At 38.8% G+C, this 21,377-nt stretch overlaps 1 protein-coding gene across 1 annotated transcript in view; it reads right to left on the bottom strand.

Moving 5' to 3' along the window:
• LOC308397979 (FERM domain-containing protein 5-like) overlaps positions 1-21,377 on the bottom strand; it is an 81,113-nt gene that overhangs the window by 14,468 nt on the left and 45,268 nt on the right. The window contains exons 2-5 of the mRNA XM_080884324.1: positions 5,772-5,876; positions 3,854-3,896; positions 3,652-3,730; positions 776-873 (exon numbers count right to left, since the gene is read on the bottom strand). Coding sequence (XP_080740450.1) covers positions 776-873; positions 3,652-3,730; positions 3,854-3,896; positions 5,772-5,876 — 325 coding nt within the window. The remainder of the gene's footprint in view (positions 1-775; positions 874-3,651; positions 3,731-3,853; positions 3,897-5,771; positions 5,877-21,377) is intronic.

Raw genomic sequence — 21,377 nt, 5'->3', positions numbered from 1 at the left:
ATATGTAATGTTTTTAAGCCCCCGCAGATGAACTCTCTTTATCTGGTGTATAAAAATACAATATTTCTAAAGACTGGTGTGGTTGAAACCACATTTGTATTGCAGCCACTCAAGGCTGCTGTTTCTTATTCAAACTGTTATTCTCCCTCTCAAGTGATTATTGCTAAATAATTAAAAGACACAGTTCACCCAAAAAAATTACATTTCTTTTCTGGCCTGTTATTCTGTTTATTCGTCTACATTATTTTAGTGTGAAATGCACAATTTTGTTAATGCATGCGTTCTAAGGCACACTGCGGTTTGTATTATTTACTGTAGGAACATAAAGAGACACAGAGGACATTTAGATTCAGGGAATGTCTGAGAGACAGAATCCTGGCAGCAGAGATGTTTGGTAGTGTGTGTGACAGGGAAACATGCACCTCACCCCTCTGCATGTTGATGAGTCTAACACCCAGAGGAACCAGGAAGTCTTTTTGTCAGAACTCTCAGATTTGGTTTCAAAGCATGTAAACATCTTAAATTAAACTGATGATTTTTTTTTTTACATTGAGTTTATCTAAGTTGCTTTTCATACTGTTATTTAAAAAAAAAAAATTTCAGTTCAGCATAAAAACAACAAACTCCGATTCCCTTTGCAAACAACAGTATGAACCCTATGAGTCTTCAGCTTTTAAACACACTCTGCTCACATGTTTGCACACAACCACACAGTGAAATATATGTTTACAGTATGATTAAACATACTCGTCTCAAAAAAGGTTGTTTGTCATACCTTGTAATATATAGGCAGCCAGCAAAGCTGCATCTGATGTCTTGCACAGGAGGCGGCCGTGGTAGAGATCCCTCTTAACCTGCAGGAAGACAAGATATCTGTGGAGTGGAACACAGAGAAACTGATTTGGGTCATTACTCATAGGACGTCTAGATGTTTACAATTTAAAATTAAAGTGCCTTTTGAGGCTGCGTATATAGTATATGGGAAGTCACTGTTAGAAGATGAAATTCTGAGAGTACCAAATAAGAGCTGAGGCTGACTTCTATAAAGTGTTTAGAGTGAAAGACATGATGACAGATTATGACACGAGTGTTTTAAGGCGACTTGAGATTGTATGTCTGTGTTTACTACGAATAAGCAACCTTGTAGACCACAACCACAGTAAAATGTAAAATACATAAATGTAACTTTTGAAACCTTATTAGAATACTCAGGCCTTTTTGTAGCCCATTTTTTAATTCACTTATAACACAATTTATGAGAAAAATGAGTCATCATCTTATGTCCAGGCTTCTAAAATGGACTGGTCATGCATTTAAGAAGGTGAAAATTTATTCTAATTTCACACAGAGCATGAGCATCCATCCATCCTCTGCTGCTTCAGCCTTTCCCAGCTTCTCTACATGTTCATGAAGAGCCTGAAGAGGGTGTGAGACAGAGCACACCCTGGACAGGTCTGGACCAGTCTGTCGCTGGAGTTTCGAGCTTATACATAATCATTTTGGGAATTGAGATTGATTTAAAATATGATTGCAGTTTCATGGACAAACCCTCTGGGTACAACTTCATCTTCTGGTCTCTTCTACAACATCCAAGAATTCCTGTCTGTCATTTTGCTCACCCTAAATTCATTTCATACGGCTGTGATTCTGCTTCTCTCCAAGCAGCAAAGCAATAAATAGCATAGAAGTATTAAGCATTGCTGGGAAAAAGTGTGGTTATTGAGCATTTTACATTACTGAGGTTATTACTTGTTGTCTTCAATGTGTGCAAGTTTCATACAAGGTTCATTTTTATGTAATTTCTACTGCCTTTGCCACCTCATTGCTCACAAAATCTTGCATGGTACCCAAGTTTCTTTTACAATACACAAAAGCAGGATTGCTGTGAAATAACTGGTATTATTTAGATATATTTTTGCTTATCCGCTATGCATTCATTTGTCTGTAAAAGCCTCTAGTCGGAACAGATGGATGAGGATGGAGGGGCTCTGCCTTGCCGGCGCGCTGGTCTATCAAAATGAGCTGGATTATGAATAAGAGATTTCATTGCATGGCAACCAGTCGAGGGATGTGATTTACAGGGATCTGTGCACTTGGAAGCTCTCCGGCTCACGCCTCACAGCAGTTTGTTCAGCTGTCACAGATGCTGCACGCCATACAGTAGTGGCACAGAGCTTCATGACACCACGGCTTGCACAAAAGGAAACACTCAAATCCTCTCTGCACACAGGCCACTGTGCTGAACTCGGAGTACTCTTACAAATTGAAAAGCGTGGGTTTCTGCCCCTTCATAACCACTTGCCCATTTTAATACTGGACTTTAGATAATTTATAGGGTCATTTTGGCTCATTAATAAAGAGGCCAAGTTGAAACCCATTGAGAATGGAGAAACCCATTTAAAATTGCTATTATACTTTCCAGGGTTTTTTTTCCTTAAGCGAATAACAATTTACTGAAAAGGATTCCTTATTTAAAATCAAATAGGATTTCCTAAAAATCTCGTTTAAGTTGCAGTGGTATTATTCATTCTTCCATTTTGTAAAAGCCAGCTACAGAAGCATAAAAAGGCATTATCTGATTGGATTTTATGAGATAAGTAAGGGCAGAAGAAAAAGATGTCTTCCCCACCCCTTTTTGGTTCAATAAAAGTCTCTCTTTGCTGTGGAGACTTTTATTATTTTACATCTGCCATTTAAGTTTGATCTGTGTCAGCATTTCTTAGATTGTTGAGTGTAAGAAGCAAAAAGGTGGACATCTATACACATTTCCTGCTTTAAGTTGTGTTAAAAAGGAATATTCCACACACATATAATAATAATAATAATAATAATAATAATAATAATAATAATAATAATAATAATAATAATAATAATAATAATGTAAGCTAACTTGAAGCACAACAAAAGGAACTCAAGTTTGCCCTTCAGTATTTTCTAATGCCCTGAGCTCCAAATAAAACGAGGCTGACACTGCAGTTTTTTTTCATTGTGTGTCTGTAATTTGTTTTTTCTCTCTTTTCTATGAGCGTCATGATTGGCAGTCCCATTTCAGTGTAATGGCAGACGTCTTGACCCTATTCTGAAATTGCAAGTGACAGATCCCCGTGACCTGATAGAAGGAAATTTGCAAGTGAAAATGAGTCGCTCAGTTTTCTTGGTATGCATTAAATCCCCCTTTTTTCTTGCACATCTGGTTTTTATTTGAATTTTTTACATTTGTTAACTATTTATTTTTTCTAGTTTTCCCAGTAGTCAATACAAATGGCTGCAGACAGTGTGACATTAGCATACTTGCTTGTTGTAATGAAGGCATTTAAGTCATGTAGAAATGCAAAACATGACTGTGAAGAGATGTGAACTGGCAGGCAGTTGTAAAAACTGACACCTTACAGTCAAATATCATTTGTTGATGGCATATTTTATTACTGTGTGCACCTCTGCAATGTGTCATTTTGTTTGTATTCGCTCGATTACTGTGCAAAAAGTTCAACTGTTATCTGCAGATGAAAATTAGCTCTAAGCAAATTCAGGTATAAGACATAAAATTATCATATTTTAAACTTCAAAAGGTCTCCCATAGAAGAAGAATATGATATAAATTAACCCCACCTTTTCCCATGTGGAGCCGACTAAGCCATCTTAATGTCTTACCTGGTGATTTCCTCTTTCAGGGCAGCGGGGTCAGGTGGGTAAAACTTGACACGCAAACACATGGTGAATGGAGGCTGGGCTACAAACAGGAGATATATTTCTTTCAGGGGTTTTACTCTAATCAACTCTGGACATCTTGGAAAATGAATAAACCAAAAACAGTATCAACAAACTCATCAGGGATCTCAAACTAAATACTTACATTTCATTTGTTTGGCAATTGACTTTGTAAACTCCAACCAGTGCTGTAGGGAAGAGAAAGAGAAGTAAAGACCTGCACTTTTAACACTGATTCGATATCTGCCAAACTGTCAGTCTGGGGTCTGATTACTCAGCAGCTGAGCATGATGACTTAAAATCTATAGCTGGAAGGCACAGTAGAATTACTCCCATCGCCTCTCCTTCTGTTTGTTTAGACTCCCTCCAATACAGTCACCATGCAGAGAAAAGAAAGACATTTAGAAGATAATCAGGACAGTGCTGCTTTTCTGTTTATTTTGAGCACCAACCATCAAGATTCATTAGTGGTTTTAATCAGTGAGATAATTACAGTTTGACAATGGGGCACGGAAGTCAACACAGGGTAGCCAAAGATGCTATAAAGAAAGGGCGATTGGCTGAGGCAAGGTCGGTTAGTTTTCTGGGGCAATTTTTTTTGAAGATTTTTGTTCTCTACAAGATCTGCCTCCTTGAGATATCAACCTGGTAAATAATGCATGTGTAAAACGCAATGCTGAATAGCCCTCAAGGTATCTCCTATCTTTTCATTGTGTTGAGCTAGAGTTGAAAGATTTACACAAAGATCCAGCAGAAAGTCTTATCATGTCTGACTATCAAATGCAGTCATACATGATGGGAATGGTGATGTGAAATGCTGTACAACAAAGCATCGTTATTCCAGGTTTATTTCTGAATCATCCACTATCTCAGAGCCTATTGGATTGCACATTCTTAGCATTAAATAGCATATGTTTCGCTTATGACTTTGTGTATTTAGAGGCTGTAAAGTAACCGCCATCCAAAAATGGGTGGTTGTTGGATTACTGGTGGAGGCTGAAAAATGTAAAAATATCACCACTGAAGTAAAATACTGAAGTGACCTTTGAGAGTGTAAAAAGAACAAAGCTTTTTAGACCTTTTAAAGAATTTGTAATCTTATTTACAGTTAAAGGTTGAATAATTAAGGAGTCCTCAGTTCAAGCTCTGCAAATCTACCTATCACTGTATCATTTTTTCCTTTAATTCACATTCACTTCAGTCAAAGAGGTTGGCTTTTTGCCAGCTTTTATTATTAATCTGTAGATCTACCCATCTGTTCAGAATCCTTAAATAGACCCAAATGCTTTCTTATCCTTGCATCAGCTTCCCATTATTTTCTTCAGCGCTTTTAAGATTTATATTTGAATATGGTTATCCTTTAAATCCAGCGTAGCGAATGAATCTCAATGCTGTATAACCTTTTTGAGGCATAAAATGGATTTTTGAGGACAAGGACCCAGCTAACGTGTGCTCACAAATGATCTAAAAGGTGAACAAAACCTCAAATAATGTAAGAAACTTAACAAGAGATAATTATTGCTGGGAAATGTAGATATTAAAAGGTTGGGTTTTATTGACAGAGGGAAATTTTTTTAACTTGTTTTATTTTATTTTTCTATTTGATGGGTTTGTTATGAACAGGGGTGCATATAAGTGGTCCGCAGATTCGCATGCGCTGTCAAAATAAAAAACGCGCACCAGATAAGAAGTTGCAACGCGCGTTTGCGTACATACGATTTTCACGGCACATTCCGCACCACATCTCTGTGCGTTCATCATTTGTTTGAAGCCAGCTCACCTCCTGCAAACACTTTTCGAAGAATACGCGCTTCTTTTGCGGTTCGGGCTCCTTCTGACATTTCTTTGAAGGCGGAGGAGCATCAAAGCAATTGCTTAAAGGAGCTTGCTTCTTCGACATCTTTAAGAGTTCTAAACAAATGTCTGTCCTCCTCCAGAAAATCTTCTGTACACAAACGCGCGTTGCAACTTCTTATCTGGTGCGCGTCTTTTATTTTGACAGCGCATGCGCACCTGCCGACCACTTATGTGCACCCCTGGTTGTGAAGAAGATTCATACTTACTCTCTGCTTGTCTGGGTCAACATATCTGATGCCAAAGTAGTCTTTCTCCAGCAGGTTAAGATGGTGGCAGATGAGGTCAAACAAGTACTGTCCTTTGGCGTCCCGCTGAAAGAGACGTGACATGAGATAGTATTAGAAGATTCAACCAATGTGCCCATTACTGAGGGATATTAAAGTCAGAAGGGTAGGGGAAAGACATGACTGAACAGTCTCCATCCTCCCTCACAGTAGTTGCATACTGGGACACAGTTAATGAACCCCAAGCAGATCAATGTTGTTTACTGTGCACACAAACACGTGGAATCAAAATCTAGACTCCACATTACAGACAGAGCAGCAAACAGCATCATGCATTATAAAATGAAGAGGACATTTAAAGACATAATAATAGTGCCACATCGAGCTGATTTATTTCTGTCTCATCAGGAAGTCAATCTTTTTTTTTCTTTTCTTTTTGAGCCTCTGAAAAGTCAAAACGGCCACCAGAAAATGTTTTAATATTTTACTACCCTCAAGGGAGATATATGAAGGCTATCAAATATTCATATGGAGGCAGCAGCCATCTGTGAACGCTCTGAAACATTACTGCAGCAGAAAAAGTCCCGAAAAAGCAGCAAGACAGTGAGTAGGCTCACTGCAGACTGGAAAGAAGATATAGGCCTTGTCATGCAATGCAGCCAAAAAATCTAAATTTATGACAATTTTTTTTAGATTTCTTTTTGTTTCTGTGGGCCTGTACTTGACCAAAAGAGTGAAGATGGACTGGAAAGGGGGAGAGATAGACGGGGAGATGAAGTGAAGCAAAGGGCCAGAGGATGAATCAAAGTCAGGTCACTGCATGGAGAAATAAGTCTTAAGTGAATGGTAGACACGCTGAGCCAGGTGTGATATGGGGGAGCCCCAGGATACTGTAACACACACACACACACACACACACACACACACACACACACACACACACACACACACACACACACACACACACACACACACACACACACACACATATATATCAGATGTGACAGTTAACGTTATTCACTTTTGGAACTAGCAGTTTAACTCAGAGTAAATATGGCTTTACAAAAAGCTGCATGTACCCAATGTGACTCATTGAAAATCTATTTTAGTGAAGTCTTTATTTAGATTTAACTACATCATTAAGACGCATAGCTCCCACTGAATGCAAAATGAACCGTGAGAAGTAATTTGGTGTGTTATAACAGTGCCAACAAAAATCATCTGTGATGGACAACACTGCAATATTTCACCCCTCTTGGGCTTGTAGTATAGACCAAAAGTGATGTTGAGAAAGAAAAGGGAACAGTTACCTTAACTGATTTAAAAAGGGGTTTTCGTGACATACACATGCATTTCACATACACTTCTCCTATGTTGAATGAATGGACTTCAGTCAGCTAGGAGCAATAGGTGTGGTCATGCACTGAAAAATGCAAACGAATTGTGAACATTTATTAGACCACCACCCAGTGTAAGGTTTATATCAGAGCTGCTCTAAACTCACAGTGTTAGTAATTACCAAAATATTTTTTTATGTTGCTGTAATGGTTACATCAGTATGCACAATCAATATGATATTTTTAATGCTAAAATTATTGTTATTATCCATTCATATTTAAATTTTCTGTTTTAAAAAAGCAGAACAAATAGTAAAGCAGTAAATCGGGGTTTTTTAAAACACCAAAATTGCATTAATTTACTTGCATTTCAAAGAGGTAAATTAATTTAGTGGTTGAACGTTATGCTTGATTAATTTTTGACTTCTCAGTGAAGTTTGCTGTGCTGGTTGAAATCTGGTTATAAAAGCATGAATTTAGTTTGTTACAGTTTGCCTAAAAATATGTTAAATAAATATATATATTTTTTACTATTTTTTTACTATACGGGTGGTCCAATAGCACTGTAAATGGAAATTAAGTATATGTGGCAAAAAAAGAGTTTGTATAATTCTAACAAGCTTGAAAGTCAACATTTAGTCTGACCACCTTTATTCTTCAACACAGCCTGAACTTTCTTAGGCAAGCTGTAATTTCTTCAAGTAGTCTACAGGACGTCTCGAAGGACATTCAAAGCTCTTCTTTGGTTATTGCTGCCTTTTGTTTCATTCTATGTCAAGATGATCCCACAGTGATTCAATGATGTTGAAATTCAAGCTCTTAGGACGCCAGTCTATGACTGATAATGTTCCATTGTGTATTTTTATATTCAGGTATTAGGGGTGGGAATCAAGAACCAGTACTTTTAGACGTCCGGCTCCCAGCAGTTCAATTCCTTGGAATTGTTAGCCTGCTTGCCTTTCAATTCCATTCACAGCTCCGGCACAAGTACTACAATCAGCTGACTTCAGTGTGTGTGCTGGAGGAGAAAAATAGTGGTGACATCTACAACGTGGATATGAACATTATTTTTATTTTTATTGCACAAAAGGGTGAGAGCACAATGGTAAAGTGCAAACTGCATCCAGAACAGACACAACTGCATTTAGGGTTGCCAACTCTCTGAAAAATAAATAAGGGACACCTCGTGGCCAGGGCCGGGCAACCCAGTTGTCTTCACCCTTCCCAGTGTGGTGAATTTTCTAGCTCTTTTTTTGTGTGTGAAATTTTTTTTTTTTAACCATTTGACTTGAAGTTGATTTAAGTAGATGCATATTCTATTCTTTGTGATATGAACACATGTGAAACAAGTGATCATTTAGCCATTTATTTTTAGCTCAAAATGACAACATTAACACAGTAAAACAGGTCTCTTTCTTAAACAGAAGCCTGTCATGCTTAACTTTTGGGAATATAAGTAAATCTTTCTTTAAAAGAACTCTGTCCTGCTTAACTTAAAATAATAGAAAATAATAGAAAGAAAAACATTCTTGTAACAGTGCACATTTAGTGCATTTAGTACAATTGGCTTCAGGTATTATTTCAGCTTTTCTAATGCTAATCAGCTGCTCCTGTTTGTAAACCCGCTTGTTCCCATGATTACGCATCTTAACTCATCATCATTATTCATCTATGTATTACTTTTATGTATTAGTCATCAATTTGTTGTAATCATCTATCCTTGCAGTTGTTTATTACACAAAATAAGTTATATTATCACACTTCTGGCCACATAGCGCTGATATTCACTGCACATGCCCATATTAACTTTTTCCAGCCAGGTGTTTTCCTTTTCCCATTCTTCCCTTTCTCTGAGGGGAACAAACATTGCTGCTCTAATGCTGGGCTTACACTGTGCGATTTTTGGCCCATTTTGAGACGATTTTTGAGTGATCGGACCGATTTTGGCCTTCATCGTGCATCGTGTAGTATACGTGGGGTAACGAGAAGTGATTAACACCTCACGACCAGCTCCCGATCATCAATCGCTCGTGAGGGTCTCACCACAGCCGCTCACACTGCTCACGCGCAAACACGTACAGTAAACGTCGGTGAAAAAGACGGAGCAGCACGGCTGTGCAGCGTGTGCACTATCCACAAGCGATGGAGGCACAACTTGTAGAACTTTGGAAAGCTCATCCGAGCCTTTTCTATGTGGCATCACAAAATTATCACGACCACAACAACTGTGAAAATAGTTGGATTTACACTGCTGCTCAATCACAGCTGCCTGATAAATGTTTTTCATTATCAGTTTAGCAAAGTTGATGGTGGTGGTGTGTCTGTGTGAGTGAAAGACAGAGAGGGAGAGCGACAGATTTTCTGTTATAACCTTCATTTTATGGAGGCACAGTGTGAGCACTCAGGTCGCATCGGGCGGTATAGTGTGAGACCCTGCATCGTGACCTATGAACTTCTAACCTCTGCGAGTCAATCGTGCAGTTTGAGCAGGAGCTGAATAACGTGACTGAAAAAATCGCACAGTGTCTGCCCAGCTTTAGGTGTACTGTCGTCCGAGACTTGCACCGCAGTGTCGGCGTTTGGTTCCCTGTTGGCCATGCTTGTTGTTGTGGTCATCTGTTGTCTTCCGGTATTTTCTCCGCAAGCGACCTTTCCTCGACCAATGAGATTAGCGGTAATCTGAATTGTCATACTCGAATTGTCATAAGTGTGCTGTCAGCTCATTGGTCACAAAGCAGGAGAGGGGCTGGGAATTATGTTTTCAAACAAAGCGTTAATTCCATAAACATTTATAGACTACTTTTGATTCTCACTGTATTACGGGACAAAGTGCGTCCCTTATTAGCTCAATACGGGACGTGTACTTTTGTTTCGAAATACAGGACGATTCCGTATTTTAAGGGACGGTTGGCAACCCTAACTGCATTATACTTCCAACACAACTTTGGCTCTTTGCAAGTACTAGCATATACAGCATGCTAACCCTAAGCTAGCCCAGAACCCAGACTGTGTTAAAACTGAGTGAATGCAGACCCACGCCCAGCAACCAGACCCTGAACTTCAACAGGTAACAATGTTTCCATGTTTCTTTATACTGGTTTTTATCTTTGCTTTGTATTCATACTTAAATAGTAGGAGAAAGATTATATATGTGCCTTCATTAGAATAGGGATTTGTGTTGGTGTGTGGGACTGTAGCATATGTAGACAACGTGTTTCATGTAACAACAGATGTAATGAGTAGTGTAACAAATTAATTTCTCCTGCGAGTAGTTAAGTAATGTTCTGCATTACTTTTAGGAAAGTGTTCTGTGTAATATATGTAATACATTACTTTTTTAGTAATTACCCCAACAGGCAAAATACCTCCAACATGCACAAACATTTGACCAAACAGCATGCAATTAATTTGCACAAATGTAATGTCTTTGATATGCTGCTTAGCGATGGTAGTGACTCTCAAAGTGCAGCCAATAAGAACCCAATGAGAATCGATAAGTGATATCGATAATGGGATCGGAATTTCTAAATTCTTATCAATTCGCTTCCCTACCAGTTATGCTTTTACTGCATTGGCAGTGTATTTGGAAACACTGATATCCTTAAAAATCAAACTCTTTGCCATTGAAACACTTTCCAGTTAACAGTAGGATCAAAGTCTGATGGTACTTTTCTGCATTTATAATTGAATCAATTTTGACAACGTTGACAAGAAATGCAGGCTTTGACAGAGTCTCCACCGTGTTCTCTGTTTGCAGACACTCACTGTTATACCTCTCCCTTGATATCCTCACTATATAATAATGGAGATTTATTGCAGTATGTCTTAAAATGTCTCCTTTGAGGCGTATCACCATGGATTGGATGTACAGCAAGGGAATTTTTTTTGCCCCTTGTACACTGTACTGTACATATAGGATATATTTTGTCTTTGTTGTAAAGGACACTATAAAATATCTGACTCTGCCCTTCAGAAGACACAGTGTTCACATAAGTGTCACAAAACTGCAGAGTCAGAGAAAGTCATAGGCAGATATGTGAGAACGGGAGAAAGAGAAGGGAAAGGCAAAACCAAACAGAAAGTGAGATCAAATTAAGAGAGAGGACAAGAACGCAGGGAGACGACGGAGAACAAAGAAGGCCAGATGACTCTGATTAATATGTCTCTATCCAACACCACAATCAATAGGGGATAGGAGAATAACTGCACTGAAGGACTGGTTCATGTGTGAACCACAATCTATGCTCAGGCCTGCTGAGACATATCATGTCGGACAATGTGTGAATCTATGATGAATCCTGTCCACACTTTCATATCACTCAGTATCAGATCAGATTTTTGAACAATTTTATTATTTTATTTACTCTGTTTCGTGTGGTGTTCCACTTTAACAAATCTGCCTTGGTTTCTGTCTGAACATGAAGCCTTGCTGACAACATCATTCTCTTCTTTGTGCCAGTGAAGCTACATCACATGCTGAATGCTAAATGACCAGTGTGGCCTGTTCTCTCCTTATTTCATGACAAATTAAGCAGATAAAGAAATCTTGAGATGATTCTAACGGTTGAGCATACATTCGGTAGATGTTCACTAGAACTCTCAATATGAGGTCCAAAGAGATGTTGATACAAGGTAAGGAGGCCATTATGGCCTTTAGGTCTATTATTTTAAGCTTTTTACTTATGTTTTTCAGGTTTAGCCCTTAGTTGAGGATTTTTGTTAGGATTATTATTTTTAGTTATTGTTTAATTGAAACCTAGCTTCTATTAGCTTTTCACATGCATTACCAGATTGCTTGTGTTTTGGTTCATTTTTTTCTAGTTTCCCTGAATGTTAAATGACTGTGCATATGTGTGTCTGGCGTCTGTATTTGTCAGTTTCTTCCTATCTAGTATTGTTACTTGTCTCTAGTGTCTTATGTTTAGCTTTACTTCCTCATGTGTCATTGTCTTTGATTGTTATTGTCTGAGTCTTGTTACCCTGTTGTGTCCACTTCTTCTAATTACTCTCATGTGTTTAAATAGGACTGTTCCAACAGTCTCTGTCTCAGCAAATTCCCTTGTTCCCTTGTATGGCTGTTGTAGAAGTTTGTTTGTTTTTGTGTGTGTGTGCACACGTGCACTTTTCCTCTCATGGTGTTATTTAAATCATCTTAATTAAACAGCTTATTTTTGTTACATCTTATATTCCTCCAAAGTCTGAATTTGTGGCTCCTTAGCGTGCTAATCACGATAGAGCTATTATCAGCTATCATTAGGTCATTGGGAATGGACATATCAGTAATCTAGTATGTTCTTAAAAAGAGAGCATGCACTGACCGCCCAGCAACACTAAAAATCTTTAAAGTCCGCAGTAGACATCTAAATTGGATGATTACAAAATTGTTTCATTGGTTAACAAAAATAACTTCGTAATATTTAGCCAAGTCAAGAATATCTTCGTAGATGTATCGTTGTTAAAGTTTACAGCCAAGTCTTTATGAATGTGAATACAGAGGGTTTATGACAAGGTGCAAACCACTGGTTACAATCATGAACCGGAACGCCACATTACCAGAAAGCATCTAACAAAACCGCCACAGGTTCTTTTTACAAATGAAACCAAGATGAACTTGTATTAACATGATAGGAAGAGGAAGGACGGAGAAGAAAGAACCAGCTCTTCACAGTGGAAATGTATAATGGTGCAAAGCACACTGTAAAAGCAACCCGAGACTTGTTCAAGGGAAACAAATGGGATGTTCTTCAACGGGCAAGTCAGTCCCTTGATTTCAACAAAAGGAAAGCATGCTATTCAGTTACTGAAGGCACCACTTCAAAGGAGAAAACAACATTTGGTGTCCATGGACACTAGACAGCCAGTCAACGACTGCAAAGGATTTTCATCAAGTATTAAAAACATTCCTTACATGTAAACATATGCTAGTTTATTTGAAAATGGGTGATTATGTATTAGAATTATTGCGATTCCTAAACACTTGATGCAATGCTTTTGTAAAGCCCTTGAATTGTCTGATTTAAAATCCACTGTGGCGAAGACAAAATTACAATTAATTTGTCAGTTAATTCAGAACAGTCTTTACGAAATGAATCTATAATGAAAAATCTGCCGCAAGAAATAACTTAGAAGCATGCAATTAATACGTGTTTTTAATGAAGTATTTGATCCATTCTTTAGCAAACACCAAAGCACAACCTAACATGAATCATGTTTAGTTGTGTCAAGATGTGCACTTACTAGACCTTTCCCAGGATGCACCAGGCTGACCCTCCATCTCCTCTGTCAGTGTGTCTGTATGTCATTGTCATGACAGACACCCAGACTCACCAGGACAAGCCTGCTGACCAGCCCAGGAGCAAAAATAGAAAGGCGCATCCCTCTTGCCCTCTCTCTCTCTCTCTCTCTCTCTCTCTCTCACACACACATGCACAAACACGCACACACACGCACATTCACTGTTATAATGGATGGTGATACACCTGTGAAACCTCTAAATCCACAGCATTTTCAGAGCCTGTACCTCCCACTCGCTCCATCTGCTTAGCTCTGTAGTGTAAACTATGCAATCCCACTTAATCACTATGCTATGCTAATATGTGCACTCGAGTGTTAGTATATGCCATATCTTAGTGTGTGTGTGTGTCTGCCTGTGTTTCCCTGTGTGTGTGAGTGAGTAACTGATGGTCAATATCCATACAAGTTATGAAACAACAAAAGAAGAAGCAGGATGATTTGTCTCTGTCCAACACTTTAGAATATAAATGAAGAGGAATGAAAGATAATTGCAAAAGCCATTCATCAAGATTACTAGTCTTCCGAGAAAATATTTCCTCACTTGGGTAAGCAAGCAGACGTGCTTTTTATAGCTGCAGCAGAGGTAAACACATACATGTTCTACAATGGTTTCAGTGTCTCTTACAGCACATTTTAAGTGGTTTGACTAAGTAAAGAACTTCTGACCTTGATTTTCCTGTTGTGCATTATGATATAATCCTGTTGTCCCTAGTAATTTACCTGACTCTGCACTGTGATGCAGTTTGTATTACTGAAATCAAAGCACACTGTAACTTTGTCCTGTGCTCATTATTTGCTTTGACTAAACTATGTAGGATAAAGCACCAGAATAAAACTGCCCATAGGCAGCTGACCAAACACTTGTAATGTATGGATGGTGTTGTGTTCCATACTAATAAGATTCACTGAACTTCAGTAAGGTTTCACTTGCTCCACTGGGAGACAAAGACTGAAACATTATCGATCTGAAGTTAAGTGTTCTTCAACATCCTTAAACTCAGAGTTAAGCAGCAATACACTGTTGGCTACAGGGAGGAAATGCTATATGTTTCTAGTTAAAGCACAGTTTTATTGTTTTTGAGTAGATAAACTGCAGCTCTGTTATGTGGTTTGTGGTCATGTGATTTCATTGTGGGAATTGCTTCTCTCACTGCTTTCTCTCCTTTGGTTTTACTGCTGTGGAGGAAATAATTGGATCTGTGCTATATTTGGATTAAAACCCTTTTATAGTCAAAACATCATGAAACTTTGAAATATAATAACCTGCTATTAAGATAAACAGACACACATTTAAGACCTTGTACAAGAGGCTTTGTAGTGAGATTGTCTTTTGTTTTATATTCAACATAAGGACTGAAAAAAGGCCTTGGTAACGAAGTCTGTTATGCATCCTCTTTTTCAAGATTTAACACTCATGAAGTTTATAGTAATTGGGCTTTAAAAACAGAGTTATTAAGTTCTCTTAATTGGTAATGCCACATAACATTACACATCACACAGAGTAAATATCATTGCTGCCATATCATCCCATTGAACTGCAGAGAATTAGACCTATTAATTAGTTAAATCTAACCCTCTTTCATTGACATACAGGGAGTGCAGAATTATTAGGCAAGTTGTATTTTTGAGGAATAATTTTATTATTGAACAACAACCATGTTCTCAATGAACCCAAAAAACTCATTAATATCAAAGTTGAATGTTTTTGGAAGTAGTTTTTAGTTTGTTTTTAGTTTTAGCTATTTTAGGGGGATATCTGTGTGTGCAGGTGACTATTACTGTGCATAATTATTAGGCAACTTAACAAAAAACAAATATATACCCATTTCAGTTATTTATTTTTACCAGTGAAACCAATATAACAACTCCACATTCACAAATATACATTTCTGACATTCAAAAACAAAACAAAAACAAATCAGCGACCAATATAGCCACCTTTCTTTGCAAGGACACTCAAAAGCCTGCCATCCATGGATTCTGTCAGTGTTTTGATCTGTTCACCATCAACATTGCGTGCAGCAGCAACCACAGCCTCCCAGACACTGTTCAGAGAGGTGTACTGTTTTCCCTCCTTGTAAATCTCACATTTGATGATGGACCACAGGTTCTCAATGGGGTTCAGATCAGGTGAACAAGGAGGCCATGTCATTAGTTGTTCTTCTTTTATACCCTTTCTTGCCAGCCACGCTGTGGAGTACTTGGATGCGTGTGATGGAGCATTGTCCTGCATGAAAATCATGTTTTTCTTGAAGGATGCAGACTTCTTCCTGTACCACTGCTTGAAGAAGGTGTCTTCCAGAAACTGGCAGTAGGACTGGGAGTTGAGCTTGACTCCATCCTCAACCCGAAAAGGCCCCACAAGCTCATCTTTGATGATACCAGCCCAAACCAGTACTCCACCTCCACCTTGCTGGCGTCTGAGTCGGACTGGAGCTCTCTGCCCATTACCAATCCAGCCACGGGCCCATCCATCTGGCCCATCAAGACTCACTCTCATTTCATCAGTCCATAAAACCTTAGAAAAACCAGTCTTGAGATATTTCTTGGCCCAGTCTTGACGTTTCAGCTTGTGTGTCTTGTTCAGTGGTGGTCGTCTTTCAGCCTTTCTTACCTTGGCCATGTCTCTGAGTATTGCACACCTTGTGCTTTTGGACATTCCAGTGATGTTGCAGCTCTGAAATATGGCCAAACTGGTGGCAAGTGGCATCTTGGCAGCTGCACGCTTTACTTTTCTCAGTTCATGGGCAGTTATTTTGCGCCTTGGTTTTTCCATACGCTTCTTGCGACCCTGTTGACTATTTTGAATGAAACGCTTGATTGTTCGATGATCACGCTTCAGAAGCTTTGCAATTTTGAGACTGCTGCATCCCTCTGCAAGATATCTCACCATTTTTGACTTTTCTGAGCCTGTCAAGTCCTTCTTTTGACCCATTTTGCCAAAGGAAAGGAAGTTGCCTAATAATTATGCACACCTGATATAGGGTGTTGATGTCATTAGACCACACCCCTTCTCATTACAGAGATGCACATCACCTAATATGCTTAATTGGTAGTAGGCTTTCGAGCCTATACAGCTTGGAGTAAGACAACATCCATGAAGAGGATGATGTGGACAAAATTTGCCTAATAATTCTGCACTCCCTGTACAGTTGCTAACACACTTCATACTTTTCTTAAGTGGCTGAAATGACATGAATACATTTATTTCCTGTAGCTAAAATGGCAACCAGACTGCTTGCATGCCTTTGTGGGGCAATCGTGCTTGGACAGTCTCGGTCGTTGTGTCCTTGGGCAAGACACTTCACCCGTTGCCAACTGGTGGTGGTCAGAGGGCCCGGTGGCGCCAGTGTCCGGCAGCCTCGCCTCTGTCAGTGCGCCCCAGGGTGGCTGTGGCTACAATGTAGCTTGCCATCACCAGTGTGTGAATGTGTGTGTGAATGGGTGGATGACTGGTTGTGTAAAGCGCTTTGGGGTCCTTGGGGACTAGTAAAGCGCTATACAAATACAGGCCATTTACCATTTGTGCAAGTCAAGTATCGAAATGTGGCTGAAGTAAAATGCTCCGGTAATTTTACCACATCCTCTGTCAGCAGCCACTCTGAAATATCTTTTCTATTATTGTCCAGTTGATGTCTCTCATGCAAGTATATTTTGGGTTGAGATCAGGAGTTCTCAACGTTTTGAGTGTCAATTAAGGGAGCCATCATATAACTGACTGCTTCACCGACTTTGCTTTTATTGTAGTGTTTGTCATATATCTGCTCAGAGGGTGATGATTTCTGTGGTAATTGTTGTAACTGTAGTGTTTTTTTTTGTTATATTTCTTTACAGCAGCTGTGTATTTCAGCATTTAAAGGTTCAGTCTGTTAGATATTGAATTGAAGAGAATCCCCCTTTCTTTTGCTCTGTTCCTATATAATGGTATGATATTGATAAAAACTATAGATTAATAGTCCACTCTTTTCTTATTAAGTACATGAGTAAAGTTTAACACTAGCCCACAGGTCGCACATTGAGAACCCTGGGGTTAGACTGTTAGAATTAAATTTGCTTTATAGCAAATTTACAGACAAAAAAAGCATAAAAACTAATCACACATATTCATTAAAACCACTTTCCTAGAATAACTCTACTTTCTAAAGGTTTAGGCCTTAACTATGTTTTCTTTATACTGTGATGTACAGTGTATGATCAGTTAAAATGAGTACATATATGAGTATATATTATTAATTATTTAATTAATTAATTATGTGTGTATTCTTGTACCGATAAAGTAGCTCGGGCTAATATTATCCTGTCAGCTTACATTAAATTCACTGAAAAAATCATTAAGCTTTGGTATTTGATTTCACTGGTCTTCCCTGATCAGAATAAATGAATGGCCTAGAGGTTCTGTTCCCCAACACTTGCATGTGTGCTTGCTCAGGTGTATTTGAGAGTGCCTGCAACCTCAGGTATAATTTAATGTAAGAGATCAAATAATCTTAACAACCATCTCATGAATATGGATTTTATGCGAGCCAAGGGGAACATTCAAGACTTGTGATAAATCACAAAAAAGCAGACAGAGATCTGTAGACCAAAACCAGTTTTTATGGTCACAGAAATCAACTTTTGAGTTCTAGAAAAGATGAGGATCAGAAAAAGGATTTTCTTTTGCCTCTTATATAACTCAAAAATTGAGGAGAAGACTATGCACACTGTTCTTACAGGTGAAAATTGCCTTTCCCGCTTTTTAGAAAGAAGTCCACTGAGTATGCTCCATTTATCAGTCCTCCCAGAGAAAGCTTTAGTTGGATCGAGACAGACTGGCTTCAGATTCAAGACTCACATTCAGTGCCTTTGAGGAACGATGGATTAGCTCTTTGCTCTTGGGAAGACACTCAAGCAGTTATGGGAATTTGCTAATCCAGTCTTTGTGCACTTACTAAAGCTTATGACAGCATCCTTCAGGATGTATAGTTGAAGATGTACAGCAGGAACATAGGGTAGAAAGACCACAGCGCTGAGCCATTTGATCTTTGCTATGTTTTGTCTGCGAATGTCATGGTTACAATTTTTATTTTATAGTGATGATAAACTAGTTCTTACTGGTTTCATCACAGTGTCATTACACAAATGGGTTTGATAGTTTTAATAACTGAAATAAAATTTAGCCTATACTTCAGTGAATGAGGTTAAATGAAGTGCATGACTAAATCTGACCACATGCAAGCGTTTTAACCTTCACAAGGCTCATGAATGCTGGCTAACATCTGAAACAATGAGATTTCAAATACAAGCAGCTGACCTCAAAAACTGCACATCCTAATTCTTCCATGGTGAGTCCTGGAGGAGTGGGATTAAGTTTGGCTAAAGTACACTAACCCGTTTTAGGCTCAGCTCAAACTCATATAAATCTGGGAAAGCTGAATGAATTATTTGTGGCAATAGCAGTAAACTTATGAGTAATAAGAATCGTAGCATTTTACATATATACATGTTCATGTATGTATCGGGGTTCTTATGAGATGCGTTGTGATAAGTGTAGTAGCATGGGCATGTGTGCACTGTGATATTAGCCACAGTGACTTCTGGGTAAATTAGATTAGTGCAGACCTGCCACAGGGAGAGGAATGTATTAAACAAGCAGAGGCCCGTAAGTGCTTTATGAAGGCACGCGCCGTGTTTCATCACAGCTACAATAAAAGTGATAAACGGGGAGATGGAAATAACCCAGACTGGGGCCAAATGATCACTGTGCTCCTTTAGTGGGAGCATCAACAGCAGCAGCACGCCGCTCTCTCAGCATGGCCAGGCCTTGCATTAGATTAATTATTGAGAGGGGTTCCATATCAGCTTGGGAAACACCACATCAATAAATAATGGTGTCATTTTAAGCTAGAGGATGGAAATTGCAACAACTGTGGGAATAGTTTTGAAAAAATTACTGCTTATAATAGCGTCTGGTAAAAGTGGTGCTTGACAACGTTTTGTTCCAGTTTTGCAACGCCACACAGCTCTCAGCTTTAGGTTAGCAGACGATTAAATGGAAGTATGGTTCACGGTGGTCTCAAACGTTGCCTGCTTCTTTGGAGCTCAACAACAAAGTTAATATTTAGCATATCTCAAAGCTCCACTGCATGATCTTTACGCTGATTTTTGCTGTTCTTTAAGAAGCTGTCCCTAAAGCTGCAAGCCTGTAAATGGCTTAGTATAATCTTATGATATGGTAATGTGTACTTTCCATATTCTACAGAGCGAAAGACTGTAGTGGATGTTCCTGTCAGTCAACGGCTGTTTGGTAAGAAGATTTACACTCAACATGCCTTCACTGGCAATCTCAGGGAAGAAATAAATCAGCTATATTGCAATGGCTTTTGCAGAAAGAAAGAAAGTGACTCGTGTATATTCTGAACATACACGAGTTACTTTAAATAAATAGACAACAGGCACCAGCACCATGGTGATGTAATAGTACTACTATACATTTAAATAACCTGGTGATGATGTGCACTGTATATTATACTAGGTTTCATTAAGCTTCTCTGTATGTTTGCTTAGTATATCTTACATTACTTAAATAAATAGGCTGTCTCCATAACAGCTGTAGTCACCCAGCTGTTTGCTCTAGCTGCATAATTCATGGACGCATGTGAGAGCAGTATTAAAGAACAGTATTTATTTATCCCTGACATCTTGCACGAATAGCCTCTTTGAAAGTGCATAATCTAAAAGTATAGCTAAGGATTTGTATCAGAACTCAATGGATCCAAACTCAAGACTCAAAACATCACTTTTCTTTCTCAGCAGCATGATTAAAAAGAGCATGGAATTCTTCTCTGAATTCAGTAGAGCTCAACTAAAAGCACAAGGCTATGCAGACCCGTGCTGACACTGGAAAAAAGAAAGTAGACACACTGAATAAAACCGTACTCAATGGCATTTCTATGGGGATGACTCACACCACTTCTTGTAGATAAAGCTCTCTCATTTCCATGTATTTTCCCCCAAATTGCATGAGACTGGGTCTTTATTTTCCTCTACAGCCATTAATTTACTGGTGATTCATTCTTGCTGCACAGCACAGTTACACTACTTTAAATTGCTCAGAATATATTGCTCGTCCTCAGATTTAATCTCAGTTCAACACAAGAAAAACACAGTGAGTATGAAGTCATGTTAGGAGAGGGACTTTTTGACATGAGTAAAGTGACTCATTTTGAGCTGAACATTTCAATTAAATCTTAGCTTTTAGAACAGGATTCGTGAAATATGGCTTTTTTCATGAAAAAAATATGGGTGATTCACAGTATAAACTCTCATGATCAAATCATTAAAACGTTGAAAACATATTAACAACTAGGGATAACCTTATCACCACCTACCTAATGCTATGTAAGTGCCCATTTCTTTGGTTTTGCTGCCCAAACAGTTATTGAGGCATGGACTACACTAGACCCCTTAAGATGTACTGTGGTACCTTGCACCAAGATATTAATACGTTATCCTTTAAATTTCAAGATAGGGATTCCATGGATTGGACTTTTTTGTCCAGATCTAGAGAATTTGGAGGTCAAGTCAACATCTCAAAGTCATTGTTGGAGAATTCAAACCATTCTTGAACCATTCCTCTTACTTTGCGGCAGAGCACAAAGAGGGGACAGCCATCAGTGAGTACTGTTTTGATGAAAGGGTCTGCAGCGTGTCAAAACAACATCCACATGTATGGGAGAACCCAAGGTTTCCCAGCAGAACATTACCCGAAGCATCACACTGCCCGCCAGCTTACATTCCTCCCATAATGCATCCTGTTGCCAGCTGTTCCTCAGGTAAGTGACACCAGGCCATCCACATGATAGAAAAGAAAACATGATTCATCAGACCAGGCCACCTGCTTCAATAGCTCCGTGGGCCAGTTCTGATGCACACATGGCAACCATTGGTGAACACGAGTCAGCATAGGCACCCTGTC

This window comes from Rhamphochromis sp. 'chilingali', assembly GCF_963969265.1.
Source record: "Rhamphochromis sp. 'chilingali' genome assembly, chromosome: 6".
NCBI lineage: Eukaryota > Metazoa > Chordata > Actinopteri > Cichliformes > Cichlidae > Rhamphochromis > Rhamphochromis sp. 'chilingali'.
The sequence above is the reverse complement of the archived record's forward strand: the minus strand, read 5'-3'. Positions and strand labels throughout refer to the sequence as shown.